This window comes from Halyomorpha halys, unplaced genomic scaffold, assembly GCF_000696795.3.
Source record: "Halyomorpha halys isolate HHAL.00 unplaced genomic scaffold, Hhal_1.1 Scaffold150.1, whole genome shotgun sequence".
Taxonomy (NCBI): domain Eukaryota; kingdom Metazoa; phylum Arthropoda; class Insecta; order Hemiptera; family Pentatomidae; genus Halyomorpha; species Halyomorpha halys.
The window spans coordinates 848,647-868,086 of NW_027113424.1; the positions used below are offsets into that span (position 1 = coordinate 848,647).

At 30.1% G+C, this 19,440-nt stretch overlaps 1 protein-coding gene across 1 annotated transcript; it reads right to left on the bottom strand.

Moving 5' to 3' along the window:
- Positions 1–1,422: 1,422 nt before the first annotated feature.
- On the bottom strand, positions 1,423–18,830 carry LOC106678624 (protein croquemort). Its single transcript, XM_014417246.2, has 9 exons — positions 18,677–18,830; positions 16,274–16,389; positions 14,390–14,544; positions 14,083–14,224; positions 12,310–12,522; positions 11,553–11,767; positions 11,179–11,470; positions 4,536–4,609; positions 1,423–2,675 (listed from the first exon to the last, which is right to left on the bottom strand). Exons 1-9 carry the CDS (start codon positions 18,789–18,791, stop codon positions 2,402–2,404), a joined length of 1,596 nt encoding a protein of 531 aa, XP_014272732.2. The 5' UTR covers positions 18,792–18,830; the 3' UTR covers positions 1,423–2,401.
- Positions 18,831–19,440: the final 610 nt, after the last annotated feature.

Genomic DNA, 19,440 nt, shown 5'->3' on the forward strand with positions numbered 1-19,440 from the left:
ATATATGAATTGGAAATTTGTTAGAGGATTTACCATTTAGAGTGTCAATGTTTTCATTGAAAAATGGACGACATAATAAACCGTATTAACATAAACAAGAGGAATAAATATGACATTAAAATAATACTTTAAACTTGATGGGTTGCAATTATAAAACAAAAATTTTGGAAACCAAATAAATCTAATTTCCCCCCCTTTGGAGGTAAGTACATGTGTTCGGTAAAATATTAAGTTAAGTTTTGGGACGATTTTACTATTGAGCTCTTCTGGTATTCTATCAATCTAAAATTTGGTGAGATAATCCCATTTTTCTACAAATTCCGAAACGCAGGATGAATGGCAAAATTAATGAAGAAGTGTATCGGTTATGTTTTTACCAAATTCCTATTTTTTTTTTTCATTTATTATCTTATCAATGTTACATTATTGGTAATTAATTTAGTCTCCCTTGTGCTATTAATTTTACACAATTTGTTTCATGCGTGTTCGGAGAACTTAATGTATTAAAGAGGAGTGGTTTGGTATGAGAAATATAAATTGCTCGGTAGATTAAACTTTTACTTTGAAGGTTAGGACAGAGCAAAGAAGAGGGATCTCATATATGGGACAAATTTAAAATAAGAAGAAACAAGGTCTCGTTTCATCTCTTCCTATCTTATGAAATTCCTTGGTGAGTAGGAGGTTACGTATCTTAGGAATGGGGATGTGTCATATGTATTTCCAGTGATGTTTCAAGGTCGTTTTAAAGGAAAACTGACTTTAGTAACATATATATTATTTATTTTCCGATTAAAAGAAATTTTTGTGTTATCGTTTGATATTAACATTTCTCTCCTAGAGCTTTTATGTATACATCGATGGCTTACTTCACTGTGGTACTAAATACGTGGAAACTAACTTAATGAAAATTACAATTATTGTCTCATTTAGGGAAATTTACAACTTTTCAATTAAATTGAACAAATTTAGGTAGACATTTTTATTTCAAACCAATTTTAGGAATGATTTACAAATTTTATTGAAGCATACTAAAAAATATGAATGAAGTTTAAAAAAAAAGTCGGATCTTAGTATCTACAAGAACTACCTTCTGTACTTAGGCAAAAAAAAAATTATGAAAATGATACTTGTTTTGATACAATAATGCTTATAAACACTCTTTTTCTAATCAGGGATTTTCGTTAAAATTACTAAATCAAATATGAATGACCGGTTTCTAAAAATTTGAATATTGCATTTGAAAAATTTATTTTTCATTTAATCTTTTTTTTTTCGATTTCTTTTTTAACTCTGATATTTTTTAAACTACTAATATCTCTTTTTAATACATGAAAAGGAAATTTCGTTAATAACTTTTTCACATCATATAATTTTTTTTTAAGGTTTACCTATCGTCTAGAATCTAATACAAAAAAAAAGAAGAAATATAAAAATTATTTATTGGAGTGTATTACAAGGTATGTAAAACAATTGAAATAAAAATCATATAAAAACCAAAAATTATTTCATTCGAATGATTTATTGGTTGTAACAAAAAATACGAAAATATAAAATAACAATAATATAGGTATAAATATTTTTACTAGTAGTCACATTTAATACTGTACACTTTTTATACATAACTAAATATTAAACATTTTTTTTAAAATGAGCAGTATTTTGTCACTCAAATTTGCCATTAAAAGTTATAAAGCACTCTTATGACAACTAAAGAGGAAGTATCACCTTCCTAAGCTTATTGCATCTTATATTAGTCATATTAAAAGCAAAAACTTTAGCACCAATCTCTCTAGAAAGCCTTTTTGATAAAGCATCTAATAAAAATTTAACAAATAAACGACTTAACATTACTTACATATATACAAATAAATAACTATTGTTTTAGAAAATCGTAGTTATACGACACGATATCAAGATAATATAAATATAATTTACATTCGTAACAAATTATTGTCCTAATTGTTTTATTTGCGTGTAGCAAACAAATTCAACTACATTTTTCAAGGAACGTTAAAATAATTCTAATTATTTGAGGTTACTAAAGAAAATAATGTAATTACCAAAAATTAAATAAACATATATACAAGGTAATTTATAACGAGTTTGCCTAGAAATTAGATACCTAAACAATTATCAGATCTTCAACAGTTTAAGAGAAATATTCCAAGATAACTGTTTTTTAGCATTTCATGGCTCTCAAAATTAGAGAATTTTCAAGACAATTAGAGTATTCCTCATTCATCATATATTCTTCATTCATCATAGCCTTTGGAACGGGCTTCAAAACAATCAACCGCTACAAACCAAATAAAAGGTTTCTACTCAAATCTGCTTGGCAGACATTACGTAATGGGGCACGGACATCTATCGCAATATCCTGCAGTGTCGAAGAGAAAATCTTTTAAACGTCGATCCTGCCGATAACGTTTGGTCCACACGGGCAAGGAGAAGATGCATTGGTTATAGCGTTCTTCTGGAACCTACGGCAGGCTGAGGTGATACCAGCAGCGGCTAAGATTGTGCCGATGATGAGAAGGCAGAAGGCTAGTGAGGAAGTGATAGTGTAGATACTGACCATCGTCTTCACTTCGTCCTGGAGCGCCGGAGTCAAACTGGCTCGTTGGTCGAACCAAAGGATGGGCATGAAGTACCTCTCTTTAACATCGCTGTACAACCTGCATCAAGAAATAAAAGCATAAAAAATCTAGAAATAAAAATATATAGACAAAATGATACTAACTTAAAATCTTTAATTTTTCGATGATAACTCGATTAAAGCTCAAAACATACTAAAAAAAAAAGTTTTTTCTTAACAATATTTACACTAGGTCATTCTTTCAACACATCTTCACACTGGTCAGATGTTCCCGGTACTTAAGATTTATGGCGGTCGGTGACAGCTGTCATACTTTCTCTCCGTTGTGGCATTCTTTTTGCACGACAGATATCTGTCACGTGTGGCTTTAACACGATAATACTATTTACATGGGTGGGGATATTGAATGTCATGGATAATAGAGTAGACCGGTTATCAGTTTTCATTCAACGGAGGTCCCTCATCTACAGATACTTAAATCCCGAAATATATATATTTTTTTTAATATAAAGATAAGTACGCATCACCCTCTCCATTATCCTAGATAGAAAAAGACAATATCTCCTGTTGAGTTATGTTCTTTTAGCATAGTGTTTATTTCTTTGTTTTAGGGTCCGAAAATTAATCAATTTCACAGGAATATTTTCAAATATATTTTGGATGAATTCTTAGAACATTAACCAAAAGATAAAATTATGAGGTTTATGGAAGAACCTTTTAGTTCTAAAGGTTTTATTTAGATATTAATTTATAAAAAAAATTTTATCAAGCCTCTGAGTTTGACTGCTGACTTGAAACTTCAATTCTCTATCCTGAACAGTTCAGTTTTTTTCGATGACAATAACTTTTTTATTAATTGAAATCATAAAAAATGGATTTTTTAAAATACGAATTTAATAAGAACTTTAGCTTTCATATTTGTTATAAATGCGTAATTGTATTACTAATCACACTTCTATTTTTTTTTTTTTTTTTGCAATAAATCAGCCTACTCCTTACACAAGCATGAATTGAAATATTGCTCATTAATTAATTTTTTTTTTTCAAAAAAGATATTGGTGTGCTTCCGATCGATATAGATTGATTCATCGAACTAATTAAGGCTCCGATTAACTATCGCTGAGTAATTAATAGCCGAATCTTATAATTCCTATCATTGTGATAAAATCACCACCAGTTTTCCCATCGTTTCCCGACCATACTGGCGACTGATAGTCGGGAGTGATGTTGGAAATGATTTGTTGAGATAGCTTGCTAATTAACCTATTTATTCTTATTTGTTACGTCATTTCAAGTTCAAATGAATACAAGAAATGTCAATTTCATACTATATACTTCCCAGTCCCATTTTAATATTCTAAATTCTCCAGTAAAAACACTTTCCAAAAAACCTTTATCACCATGAAGTCAGCTTGTTAGTTTTGGAGTAATTATAATATGGACTATGCTGAATCTTATATGAATAATCTCTTCATTGAAGTTATTATTTATTTAGATTTTAAAATAATTTTTAATTTAGCATTAAATAGTTAAATCTTAAGTGCATCAGAAAGTTTAGTTAAAACTGAAAGAATATGTTTCTATTAGTGGTGTAATAGAAACGAATTATTTTCTGCATAGACCTGTTCTGTTGCGGATAATTACTTTTTGTAAAATAAAAGTAACAGTTATTTAACATTAACAGTAATATTTTTAATTATTTTTTCGTATACCAAGTGAGGTGCATGTTTTTAAAAACGATTACGTTTTTTGAAGCAAGAAATGTTAAACTTATTCGTTCAGTTCTTTTTTTTTGTTAAAATTATGAACTTTTATTTGTGAGTAAATTTTTCATAAATGAAGAAATTGTTTTTCCCCTTTTCAGAAATAGTAACTGCTTTTGAAACCATACACCTCCAATATGCTTATTATTTCACTATATCTTTTTTTTAATACTTACAGAACGTCTTCAGAAGGTTCAACCATCAGATTGATCTGAAACCTCGCTTTAACGTCAATTGGTACACCATAAGTCTGAAACATAAATTAAAGGTGAAATTATTGATCTGTATTGTGATTATTGTAATATGACTATTTCCTAATAGTCTAATAATTTATTTACATTAAATTGAATCCAAATATTGCATACTACATTTAATTTATTGTTTAGTACCACATATAGCATCATAACAGTCTTGTTATATATTGTTTTTAATAGCATTACTGTCATATATATTTTTTAATATAATATGAGGCAATCCACACTGAAGGTAATGTTTGCCTATGTATATTGACTGACCTCACGGGAACATTTCTAATATCATCATATCTATAATAGAATATATAAACTGATTTAATAGTAATAGTTGATATTGAGAAATTTATATTAATAAAATTGAGAGATAAAAGAAACAGAAAATATTTATAAATATTATTATTATTCCATAACGATAAGTGAAATTAATTTATATAATAAAAATGCAAAAAAAAATTAAACTATTTATAATGAGGTGTAGATAGTTGACCGTAGATTAATGATTGGAGAAGTTTGTCGGGGGGTGCGGTCAGCAAAGAACATAAATAAACAAAACCATATTTATTTATTTTATGCCTATTTATATGTATTCGTTTAAACTATTTATATGTATCGTACATATTTGTTTTCTGATGGTAATAAAATATTTCCGGAATGTGAGGGCTATTTTCGTTTAATAAAGTTGCTAAATGATATGGTAATCCAGTGGCTATCAAATGCCTTCAGTTTGTCGGTATTTATTTTACAGTTAATGGTACGTTACACTGTCTACATGTTGATCTAGATATTCCTGACAGTAAGTATTCATGGATTAGTCGAGTGTGTCAGTATTACTTTGTGTCGTCTGCAGCTTTGCGTTGATGTCTTCCATGGATGTACTGTACTCTTAATTTCTCTTAATTTTTTTTGTGGAAGCTGGTCCAAGTCACCAGCCATTTATTTAATATTTGTATTGTCATGAGAGGATAGAGGACGTTCTGGGGACAACCTAAGCAGTCCGATGGCGGGTCCCATGCAGCTTTTCCCGCTTTGTCAGCTTAACAATTGCCCGGGATGTTCTTGTGTCTTGGTATCCAGATGAACAAAACTGAGCTTTTTTCTTAACCTCCATTATTATTAAATTCGAACAATACATAAGGGAAACTAATGAAATATTTCCATAGATTGCAATATTCTACAAAACAAAACTATGCGATCAGTCCACCTTAATTTGAAGATAATTTGGAGTATACTGCGAGAGGATGTGTTGTTTATACGTTTTCAATAGTAACTGTCATATTTAAACTTGTGTATATTTACTAGGGCGTTGTAAAGCATATTAAAGGAACATACAAAAAAAAACTGTACATTTACTAAACTTATGTTTCCGTTAGAAATCGTTATATCATTATTTATTTTAATATAAGAATAAAGAAAAACTGCATTGTACTTTCATTTCCCATTTTAAATTCCAGAAAAAAATTTAGACTATTTTTTAAGATAAAGTGCGTTTTAAAACAGTTGTCTGTTGGTATTGTTGAGAATTCCTTTTACAGAAACAAGACCGCTTCATAATAAAAATAAAATTTAATTAGTTTAATGATTTAAAATTGAGTTAGTAAGAATTAATAATTTAACTTTTCTGAAACCTAATGGATATACTTTTGAATAAATGGTCTGATGCTAACCAAATTATCACCAACCCTACATCATAGGTATGTAGTCTATCAAGCCGGTAGAATCAATTGTTATTATTAGTTAAGTTAAGCCAAAATATTACATACAATATTTAATTGGGCGTTTCGCTAGCATAATGACAGACCTATTGCCATACTATTTTAACGTACATTAATTTACTTGTAGATTGTATACGATGAAAAATAAATTTCCATTTGTAATAATTGAAATATGTAATCGCAATCAACTCAGTGATTGGCCTCTTCCAATGAGATATAGTAAATCAAGTTGGTTGAATTAATTGTAATAATTAGTAATGGCTTGCTCCGTTCTACTAAATCCCAAGCTAACAAGTGAAATAACGTCGTTAATATTTGTGATTGCTATATTTGATTTAAATTGATTACAGGGTTGTCTACCATTAATTACCCCTCGGGTTGATCAACCCCTTGTTTTAAATAATATATTAATTAATTTTTAATAAATCACTAACAAATTTTTAATTAAGCACCTTTATGTTTAGCTTTACACTTTTTTTTCAATTTAATTTCCCTAAGCGACCGATTTCATTAGTATTAGAAAGGAGTTTAATTAATTTTTTTTCCCCTTTGACGCTTATTGAATTTTTCCCTTTTTAGTGGTGATCATCTTCTTTCTCTTTTATTAAGTACATTTTAAATAATTGAAAGTCGAGGAAAATCAGTTTATTGTAGCATTAGTGGAATAACGTAATTATGACCCGTTAATTATTTTGCAGATCTTCTGTCATCATATTTATGTAATTCAATTTATTAAAACCCTTATTTTATTCGCAACTTTAAGAGATTAATAATTTGCTTTATCTTAACATGCTTAAGGGTTTTATTTTGAAATCATCATAAAATGGTATAATTACATTACTCACGTAAATCTTTATAAAGTAAATAATACTAATTATTAGTAGGCAATTTTTTTTCCAATCAATCATTTTTTTAATATTCAAAAGTGCCCGTTAGATCATGCACATAAATATTTGTACTTACTATGTAGCTAATCTGCTAATTTTAGATAAAATGGTTAGTGTTGTTTTCTTTCAATTTAAAACACAAATATCAAATAATAATTATTATTTTTTTTAAATTAAATAAAATAAGGTGAAGTAACCGATGATAAAATATTTTAACACGTTAATCAAGGATGAGGTTTATTTCATGCTAGACAAATTTAAGTATTTTGTTTTTAATTCAATAATTTTGATTTTTTTCCCCCCAAAGCGGGGTTTGTTTTACCAAAATGTAAGAAGTTTACAAAGTGTAATTAGTATTAAAATTGTATTTTGTATAATGGGGTATCCCAAAACAATATAGTAAATATTGTACATTTTATGTTTATGCAATAAAAATATGTTTAAAAAAAATTAACATTTGTTTGGGAATAAAATAATTGTTAAAATAACGGATGAACTAGAAAAGCTAATTTATTTGGAAATATATGCTATTTAATTTATAGTAAAAAATTATTAATAATCGAATTGAAAATGGGGTAGAATTTAATAGTCTGTATAAAGTAACATCCCATTTAATTTTTTCATAAAAAAATTATGAATAAATTAATAATATTCATGCTAATACTATCTGACATATTCCGATAAAAACAAATATACTGAAACAAATCAAGGTCTCTTTTCCAATGAATAGTTTTAAATTAAAAAAAGTTTTTAGATAAATCATTTTTTTAAGATAATATACTATTTATGAGATAATATTTTACATAACAAGCTGAATTATAATCGAGATTTTTAAGAAACAAACAAGAGAGGTACTAGTGTAATTACTCCGCTTCTAACTCATATAATTTATTTATGAAATGAAATGTAATAAAAAATTTATTGGTCCTAAAAGAATTAAAATACCTGCAATGAGCCGAGCCATGTTATCTTTCCATTTGAGCCCAAGATAATGTCCTTTTTGCACTAGTTGCTACTCACATGTTATTCTTATTTAAATTATCTCGTGGAGTTGGGTGATTCTGTTTTATAATCATTTATAGATAAGGACAGATCCGTTCTCCTCAGAGATCACACCATATTCCTAACTTTCAGGGGCATTGGGGTTACTGATAAAACATTCAAAAGCCTTTTTATATCTTAATGTTTCAGTGATATTTTTATCAGCTAACTTTTTTCTATACTAAACATATCGCAAAATTACCACACTAGTTTTAATGAAAAGATATATGTATTTCCTTGATATCTTTAGTTTCCAATTATTTTTCGATAGTTGATTATGCTCTAAAACAATTAAGTAATCTTTTGAAATAAAGTAATAGAAGTTAGATCTGTAATAATTAATCCCCGTTGAGTGAAAGCTCTGTCCATTTTTTAATTTTTTAAAATGAATTTTTTTTTCTTGGTAATTTTCATTGAATATGATCAAGTATTAGAGGTTTTAATTGTCATGTCATAAACAATTAAAATCTTTAATGATTTATCGAAATCATAATTACCAAGAAAATAAAATCTGCCTTCAGTTTTATTAATAAAAAAATGGACAGAGTTTTGACATAACGGGCCTCAATTAATTTCTAATTTGTTCCCACGTGTGAATTCTAACGACAATAGCATTGGTTTAAAAGTTATTTTTAAAATCAAGTTTGAATAACTTAACCCAAACTTATTGGTGTGAATAACTGACCCATAATTATAACAGTTGTTTGTAACGAAAGATGTTAAAGATATATAGTATCAACCTAAGAAATAATTTTATTCATAGAAACTATAGATCGTGAGCCCGGGAAAAAAAATTGACTTTATCTAATGAAAACTTTGATGGTATTTTTTAAAATCTTTGTACCATTGATTATGCTACCTGCGAAAATGATCCTTTTTTTTTTTAAATTTTTTAATTGAACTTTATTTATTAATATTACAATCTGCCACACCGTTGTGAGCAATAGGTAATAGAGATGAATGATCACATTATTACTAAAATAAAATAAAATAAGAATGAAAAATAAATAAGTAAATGAAAAAAAAGTACATGAAAATAAATAAAATCTCTCTTAAAATATATACAAACGGAAGGATAAACAAAATGAACACGATCAAAATATGAGTATGAAAAAATAAATAAATAATAATAAAAATAATATAATCTCTAGTCGCATTTACACCCCCCATATACAATATTTACACAATCGACCTGAGGGTCCCTGAGCCCACTCTATTCCCCACGTGGGAGGGGTAGAGCAGAGCTCATAAGATCCCAGCACATCCCTCTCGCCGCATTACTTGTAATGAGCCAGTGGAGGCTGAGCAAGTGAGCAGCTTGAGTGAAGAATCTGACCATTGCCAGAACTCCGATTAAAAATGATTCCCAACCGTATATATTTCCTAAAATAAATTCACTAACCACAGACCTTTCAGTACATTTTTTTGAAAAGTAAAGTTCTACAAAAGCTATATCTCGGGAGTTATTGAACTTAAATAGCCCTTTTAGGCCTTATTTTTTATAAAATTTACTCTACCTTAAATAACATTTATTTAGGTTTTCTAGTAATGTAGGTAGTTTTAAGCTCCGAATGAAAAAAATTTTTTAACGTTTTGAAACAGCTAGAATTTTTGCAGGTAGACTCTCATTTCATTATTGACAATGCAATAAAGAATCTAACAAGTGCTACCGAAACTTTCGTCAGATAATGTAGATTTTTACACGGGCTCTCGGACTATACTGGATCAGTCACAGATAGAACAATATATTATTAATTGTGTAAGAACACGTTGAATTATGTATTAAATAAATAAATTACATCAAAGATATTTATTAACTCTATTCCCAATGGTTTAAAAATGTACATTCAGATATGATCGAGTACGTTTAAGGAAATATTAATCATTGGAAGATTAGATGTTGTGGTCGACACTACCGTTATTTTTTGAAATGACAATTAAAATTTTAGCAATGATATTATATTATAATGATACAGGAATTTCGGTAGCATAGTTGTTAGACATGACTATTATTCATTTTTCTTCGTAACTTATCGAACCGTTTATACGATTTTGAGAGGTTGTGCGGGTTGGTGAATAGTTGCTCGATTTTGTCATATTCCATCTACTAATTTCGCTTGCCCATGCATAAACGTATCACACCAATATTCAAAACCATCTAGTCCGGATTGACACAAATGTTTTGGACATTTGGTGATTAGTGTTTTTACAGTGTCGTATGAACTTCATCTAATTTCGTAGTCTGCTTCACCGTGCACAAAACATTTTTATTAAACAAGTGATTCTAACACGAATTCCTAAACAACTTTCTTTTAAAAAAAATTCACTTATTTATTTACAAGATAAAATTTAACAGAAATTGTAATTTGCAATCTGCAATATCTTCCTGTTTTAAGCAAATATTTCAAAAGTGATATGGGACCGTCGCTACCTGGGGATCTTAGTGGGGCGGGTCCGGTGGGAAAGGATTGACTTTTTTGTTGTGTTGTGACAATGATCCTCTCATGAGATTTTGACATGTCGTACACCAACCAACCTACTAGCTATAATATCTAATCAATATACGGCAATATACTTTCTTTAGCTTCCCATAATATATCATTTTACCACTATCTTTTAGCTAACATTAAGGTCCTATTGGAGTATCAGGCTTAATTTTAGAAGATGCTTAATATTTTAAGATAGGGATCTTAAGTCTGGGAATAAATAAAGTTTATAAAGTCTCGGCTTACATTAGTCTCAGGTGAAGTTGACTGTAGAATACAATTAACAAACTATTTTACCCCGAGGCTGAACTAACAACAAATTCTCGTTCTCGGAACCATTAGGTCGCAGAGAAATTTAGATTAGTTCAAATGTAAGACTATAATAAACTATTTCTCTGCGAAAGTCCTCGAAAATTGAAAAATCAAAAAGGCGGCTCACCGGTTCCACTGTGATGCTAAACTCGTGCTTCTCCTTTTCGGGTTCCATACCCTCAACACTCTTGACCAATTCATCTGAACCAAGGTAAAAGTGCGGGTAGGAAATGAATACGGGAAGGCCGAACCTGCAGCTGGTGATGTTGAGGAGACCGAGGGGTACTGGGTCGCCCTCCTGGAAGCATGAAGTGTTAGGATCGATCTTTCCTGAGTCCACCAAATCGGTCCCTCCAGCGTACCGAAGACCCTTAATCCCGTCGACCATGGTCTCCTGTCCGTTGTTGAGATAAATGGTCCTAAAGAGTGGATGCGTTATTACAAGATTTCATCGAAATATTTATTAATCTTAACCAACAGAATCAATGATGCAATTTTTACCTGCAAAGATCCCCAGAGAAGAGTCCAATGGTATCTTCTTTGGACAGATATGGAGAGAAGACTTCCCCAGAAGTTCCGTCAACATTACCACATCTATCCCTGAAATAGCCTGTTGTGTTTTCGTAGTTCCAAGACCTGATGTGGCCGACCTGCTTGATGTCATTGACTCCTGTGTCCATGTTGAAGACTCCGTCGATACTTCTCGATCCGTTCCTCTGTAATCGAATACAGTAATGAAACGTTATTAAAACTTAACTTTAAAATAACTATGACACTAATAGTTATTCTCTAGATATTCCTATTCCATGATACCATAGCAACAGATTATATTTATAGATTTTTTTAAACATTTAAAATTATCGCTTAACCCCTTTAAAATAAACTGACACAGACTAATTATAACTCCCATTGAGAAGAGGTCCCTTACTAATGATTTTATAATGACCTAATTTGACACCGATAAGGAGGCTGATATAGCTCTCGTTATGTAGGCATCATTTTTATTCTAGAGGAGATGAGAACTGATAGAGTTTATTTCGGAGGAAGATGTTCGTGAAATATTAATGATTTATCCACACCGTATTTATTATTATTTAAATAATAATTGCGAAAAAAAGTAGTCTATTAGCAAAAAGTTATTTTGAAAAAAAAAAATATATATATATATAATGAATATAATTTGTAGATTACTATTTCAAGTAGGGCACAAAGTTATTAATATATTGCTGCTTATTGTAACACAATCATATGGACTTACCTCATAGAACCAACCGAATCTGTCAGCAACTTGAACGCCACCAGCGATGAACGGCAAGCGGTTGATGACTGTAAGAATACTGTCCTGGTAACCTTCGAAGAGCAATTCCTCGACGGTTTTGGTCATCCAAAGTTTTTGGCTCATCAGGGTTAAAGCGTATGACAGACTCCTCCTCTCTGACTCCTCTTTAAATCGGAAAACGTGAGCCAAACCCTTGAAAAATCATTCTTTATTAGTTCGGAGAAATAAATATATAACTTTTCAATAATCAACAATTCTAAGACTAAACTTTCAGAAAGGTTTATGAAAATAAAATAAATAATAGAATCATGATATTAGAAAATACCATTTCTATGTGGCATTGTATTAAAGTTTGCTTCATCTAAACTAACTCGTTACTGAAATTTAATTCACACAAACTTTAATTCTGACAAAGCTACAAACAAACGAAAGCTTTCAACTCAGAGAACCAATCCCCAAGTTTCTTCCACTCCATCCGGCCCCCGGACCAATCAGAAAGTATCAAACACAATCAGTTTAATTAAAATGCCGCACGCAGGTGGAGATAGAGACCTCATTACTAACGACACACAATTTGTCATAATTTCACTAACGTGTGATTGTCAGGAGGGTTGTTACGTTCGTCCCCCACAAAACATGGCGGTGATGAAACACTGTTCAAAATGAAAATTAAGCCAATTTAATAAATGAGGTTTGCTCCCAGGTGGCAAAATACGAGTTCCCGTTGAAGGTATATTTGTTAATGAGGTTTAATTGGTAAAATAGTCACTGGAAGGGAGCTCACACTTCATACAATTTGACAAACAGATTGCTGGCAATAATTAACCGCGACTTTTACTGCGCAGTTTTGTAATTTGACGGAGACCAGTTGCACAGTTTCAAACATGATAAATGTTTCTGTGGCTCGGGCAGCGGATGGTAGACCAATATGGCCAATTAAATATTGGACAATTGTTTACAGTATTAAGATATTTAAATCACAAAGCAATTTATAATAATAGCAAATTTATGTTGACCGCAGTATGTAGTGTATGGATGAAACACAATCAAAATATTTAAAATTACGTGGACGAATCGAAAAGGATCTAGTTGATGTGTGGATAGGACTAAATTTTTTATTGATTTTATGAGTAGAATTAATTTTATTATTCTTTTTTTTTAACTTCTGTCCCTGATAAGCTGACCATTATTTTTCTAAAAATACTTTGAGATATTTATGCTTCATGCCACACATTCGACTTTAATCATAAACTTGTTTTGGTCAACGAACTGTCTTTAAAAATAAATGATGAAATATTTTATTAATTAAAGTTAAAACACATATATGTTTTATTCTTATCTCTCAAATTTATTTTTCTCCAACATTTCGGCCCTAAGACCATTATCAAAGAGGCATAATCGATTTTTCCATGTTATAAAAAATGTGTTCTTTCTATTTCCCTAGTCAATTATAAATATTTACAGTCTGTAGGATGACCCTCAGTAAAGAAAGTAACTCCAGTTCACGGTACTATCTTCGGAATAGGTCCATTCCAAAATAAAATCAAAACATTTGTTTGTCTTATGTGCCAAAATTAAAGCAGAGCAGCGATGTATTCCATCCAACTTAATTTCAAATTTTCTTTTATTTGGATACATTAAACAACAAACGTACCGCGAAACTGAACCAGACTTGAGATGGGGTAACGATTGTGTAATTAACGATCCTAAATCAAAAATAGGATAATCATGCGCTGAACGTGTGATACTTACAAGTGGCACCATGTTGATGTTAGTAACCTGATCTTGCAGGGTCCCGTTCGAGTGCTCCGGATCGAAGAACCAATGCCGGGTCTGGCGGTAGCTCACGGTACCGTTGTCGTTCCAAGTTATGTCAACCTTAGTCCTCTTCTCGCTGTGGCAAGGTATCAATAATTATAATAAAAATAAAAATAATTAAATTAATAAAAAATAAGTAATTTTTATACTTTTAAACGGACCATACAACCAGTAGTTGAAATGTAATCTGAGTTTAAGGTTTATATATAGCTTGGTAAATATATTGATGAAGATTACTCACTAGAATCTGTACGGTCCCATTTGAGAGAAAACAGGCTTTTCCGAGAGACCGTCGTAGGGATTTTCCCAGTTGTGAAAATAGACGTCAATGTACATCGGTACGGGGGTTTCCTTCCAATGCTCAAAACTTTTTGAACCGGGTGATAACTGCATTTCCTGAAAAACAATTTTCCGAATTAAAAAAAAATCCTATATAAAATATTTGCATCAGAACAAATCAAAAAATATTATATCACAACTATCTGTAACCTTATTTGGAGGATCATGTGATATTTTCAAACATCTCGATCTTGTGATTACATTCAGTGTCAGACGATGTCGGATGAATCACTGATAAGATTAATAAGAGGAAAATATGTAGTAGCATTTCATTGAAAAGATTGTTATTTTTATTTTCTTAATGGCATATGAATCATGATTTAAAAAACGTTCATTAATGCTTCATCATAAATCGATCATCACTGTTCGTACTATTTACTTACATTCATATTATTAGCAATGATCATAATATTTATATTGTAATTATTATTTTTTCCTACTAGCGTTTTTTGCATTTAAAGGTGACTGGTGAAAAATAAAGAAATCTTTTTTATAAATTTAAAAGCTTTTTAAATAAACCTTTAAAAATAAAATAAACCAATTTTATTGGAATTTGCACTAACAATATTTATGGAAGCTTGTGGAAGGAATTCCTATTATTTGTATTAATAGTTAGATTCATATAAATTGGACTAAAATTCATTCTTTTCAGTCAACTTATCTACATTGAATAAAAAATAGTTCATAAGAATTTTCAATATCTTATTGTATTACTTTTTTAAGTAAAAGCAGAATTTTTAATTTATAAGAGTTTTAATAAAATGTTCTAGAATACATAATTTGCAATACTATAAAAATCAAATAAGTTTTCAAATGTTGTTTCTTTAAAAGATCGATTTGTATATTTTCTAAGCTATATCTATAATTTTTCGTTTCACAACAATACAAAAGGACAGACTTAGCTATCTACATTTGATATAATATATGATAGAGAAAAGCTGAGTAGTACGTTTATTTTTTGAAACGAAAATTTTAGAAAAAAATTAAAGAAATAGCTAATAAAATATGATTTAATAAAAAATGTTGGCTGGTTTTTTATTGCATAATTGAGTTATTTTTAGACAATTTATGTTAAACATAGTGCAAAAATTTTTAATTAATATAACTGACGGTAGTTTTTATTAAAAAAAATTAAATTGAAACGAAAAACTAATTCAACTTTTCCAGTAATTAAATGGAATGAGGTACATGATATAAAATTTATATTATATCGTCTAGATAGTTGACTAATTGGAGAAGATGGTCGGGGGTGTGGTCAGCAAAAAAAAAAACATATATAAACAAAAATAAATAATAAATAATATTTTGTTTATTTATTTTAATTTTTTTTGTGACGGCACCTCTGACCATATTCTCCAATTAAAATTTTGTAGTAATATAAGGAAATAACATATAATTCAGTTTTTTCGTATTTATATTCGAAAATGTACAAAATAAAATTAATATTAAAACTGTGTGATTTAATTCCCCTGGAAGCTGTAGAGAAGAAGATAAATATACACCATTAAGAATCCAGAATGACTGAAATGATAGCTCAGAGAACAAATTTAGAAAGTAGACACAATTAGGTATGTTATTTAGTATTTAATTCCATTCAATTCCTTAATATGATGATATTCTTTCTCATTCCTTAATATGATAATATTTTATCCTGTTCCTAAATATGATATTCCATCCCATTCCTTAATAAAATGATAACTCATCTCATTCCTTAATATGATGATATTACACTTAGTTTTTAAACAACATAATAACACTAAACATAATAATAAAATAAACAACTAACCTGCTTTATGATGTATGAGAGCATTGCAGGCCATAGGAGGGCTACAGCGACCAAGGCGAACCCTAGCTGTATGGCCAACTTTGTGTAGAAGCCGAAAGCTCCAATCATCTCGTGATCTGGAACATCATCGCAATCGTAAAGGTGAGTATAGGCATCGTTACGTTTCCCTACGTAACCGTTACAGTTACAGTTCGCCATTCTGCACTCTTGTTACAACTAAATCAACTTTAGTCAAATAAACAACTAAATCGGATAGAAATGATCGCTACGAATTATCGTCCAAATGTTGACAGTGTACCGATTGCAAATTAATATATATACCTGATAATGAATCTTATCTCCGGCTCTTCAGAAAACGCCTTATAAGCTGTTCCCGATTAAAAAAAATCACGCCACTCTGTAGCATTGAATCAGGGGAATTACCTGAAGGATTATATTTGATGGGCCAGATATTGACAAGAAGTGATAGAGTACTGATATGGGGCGCGGTCTCTGGAGGATGTTGACACCTTGGAGTACTTGAGATGGATTTGTAATCCAACGTTTGTTTGGATTTCCATAATCTCATCCAGTTTATTTAATGATTAAAAATAAAACCTTGGTTTATGTTACGTATACGCTTTCTTAACTTTATCACCTGGTATTCATAATTTGATTTGTTTTTATTTGTAAATTAAAAAGAAAAACTATTAATTCTTTTAAAATAAATAAATAATGAGAATGGTATATTTAAAAATTATAATAAAATATCAATCATTCAAACTTTCTAAAATATTGAATTTTATATAAACATCTAATAATTTCTTTTTACCAAAAAAATCCCTATAATATTTAATTAGTTTGTTTTAGATATTTATTGAGTTTTTTTTAGGAATTTAATATCAAACCTAAAAGAAAATATTAATAAATTTTTGTTTTCGGCAATTTCTACAATTACCAAAGTAAAAGTCAATACATCACACTGAGCCTAGTAGTCCTGCTAGATCTGTGTTCTGTGAATCCAATTGAAATAATATTAATATAATATATAAAAAAAGGAGCTACTGATTCTTAAACAACGGTTGTACAAGTTAGTGACTTGTTCAATATCACGCTCAACCGCTAGGTTTTTTTGTTAATTAACGATTTCCACTTAATAGAGGCTGGGGTGCTCTAGATCTCCCGAACCCACATGGTTGACTTATGACTTTAGTAATAGAATATATAACTAAGCCGCAGCTGGATTTTAATCCGTGACTTACTCGCCTCATATAGCTATCCTGTCCCCACAATATATGTATAATTAAGCATTTAGACATTAGGCATTTTTAGCAAGTATTTAGTGAGTTTTGCCTAAATAGGCTAAACTCACTAACTACATTATCCCCAGTATAATGATACTTCGTAAGTCACAAGAAAAATACATTTTCTGCAAAAATTTGTTTGTCTTTTTGGAGAACCACTAATTATTTGTAATGTACAAATAGTTTTGTTTACTAGTGTAACTAATTCCCAAAGTACATGATATCGTCAGGTTGAACGTGCAAGTGATCAAGTGACTATTCAACAAAGATGGATTTTATATCTATATGCCTGTACATAAACTAAATGTCCGCTTCAAAATTACTAAAGCTGTAAAGGGTAAATTTGGTTCAGCCATATCCCACCATAGGCATTAATTATTATGACAAGATTTTTTAATTTGATGAATTGCAATATATCAACAAGCAGTTAAAAAAAGATGTTTATTACAAAATTATTTATAAGACTTTTTTTTCAAATGATTGATTTGTGATCTTAGAAAGAGGGTTTTTGGAAAATAGGCAACAATTTGTCCGAAATTTCACCCAATGAAAAAATAAAAGATATTTGAAATTTTGAGGGTGTGTTATTGTTCCAGATGATGCAACTTTGAAGAAGACATGGTATATTATTATTTTTATTTAAAAAATATTTTTAAGTGACAGAACAAACATAAATAAAATTTTTGGTACATTTTATTTTGAACAATCATTTCTTAGATTAAAGGACCGGAATGTCATTTAGAAACATTACATAAGTTATAAAAATCAAATACTCCTAAATTTTCTTATGAGACCCAGAGAGAACCAAAACTGGAATCGTTAAATGAGGACAATTAAACCAAACCTATTTACCCAAACCTACTAAAATTAATAAATTTTGTTTTCATTCTCATAAAAATTATTATATTCTAGTTTTTACAATTCATGTGTACGATACCTATAAAATTCAATAAGTTTTAAATTAAACATGATGAATATACTAATTAAATAAAAAATCGTATTCACAATAGATTAAGTAGCACAGGTTGATAATTTTGAGAAGAGACACCTGTTAAGGGAATATATGACAAAACCGCTGTCGGGTTTGTAGATGCGAAAGCAAATTATCCTTTCTACTAACCTGTGAAGACGCTGTTAGAAGAAGATCCGTACTGAAGGCCTCCCGGATCCTCCTGGTTCTTAAACCCTTCTGTATCTTCGCTGACCCTAGATAGCCCCTTGCGTAACGCGGGCATCTTCGATTCTGATAGCCACCAGTCGCCCCACCATGCCTACTGCCGGCCTTGTCTTCGGCCACAAGTGGATGTCTGTTGTTTGCCAACGGAAGTACGCAATAATTATAGATCTAGGTTGGCTCTAGTGATTAGAACAGTGTAGAAGATCATTAGGTATCATCTACGGCGATGAAAAATCAATCAAGATATTGATAAATAAATATGAATATGGGTTTTGGTAACGTATAGAAGTGTGATCGAGGATATAGTACAAGGAAGTAGTGTAGTTGAGTAGGCACATATATTTTACAGTTAATTTTTCAGATTAGAATATATATTTTTTGGGGAATTTAAACACTGTTCAAGCATGATGTCTAAAAACCTATAATGACGACAAGACCGCCTTTATGGATGTGGATCGTAATTAAAAAAAAGAAAAATCAGGACTTAAAGCATTTTGAGGAAATTTTGGAAATTTTGGAAATTTTGTTATATATATTTCTGTTCAACCAATTTACAAAATTTTGTTAAAGGGTTAGAATTCGTACGTGAATTAAGTTCACGTTAAAGGAGTACCTCTTGGGAATCTCAACCTTTTTCTTCTCTCTCTCTATTTTTCCGCAGGTTTTAAACACTAATGAACACAATTACTTTTTTCTACACAGCTTCA

What these genes read in the sequence shown, in the direction of transcription:
- LOC106678624 (XM_014417246.2), bottom strand. Translation starts at nt 18,791, where the DNA reads ATGCCCGCGTTACGCAAGGGGCTATCTAGGGTCAGCGAAGATACAGAA. An exon ending in ATGGGACCGTACAGATTCTA is followed by an intron (nt 14,225 to 14,389) that starts GTGAGTAATCTT and finishes ACCTTGCCACAG; the next exon opens with CGAGAAGAGGACTAAGGTTG. An exon ending in GATTCGGTTGGTTCTATGAG is followed by an intron (nt 11,768 to 12,309) that starts GTAAGTCCATAT and finishes ATTCGATTACAG; the next exon opens with AGGAACGGATCGAGAAGTAT.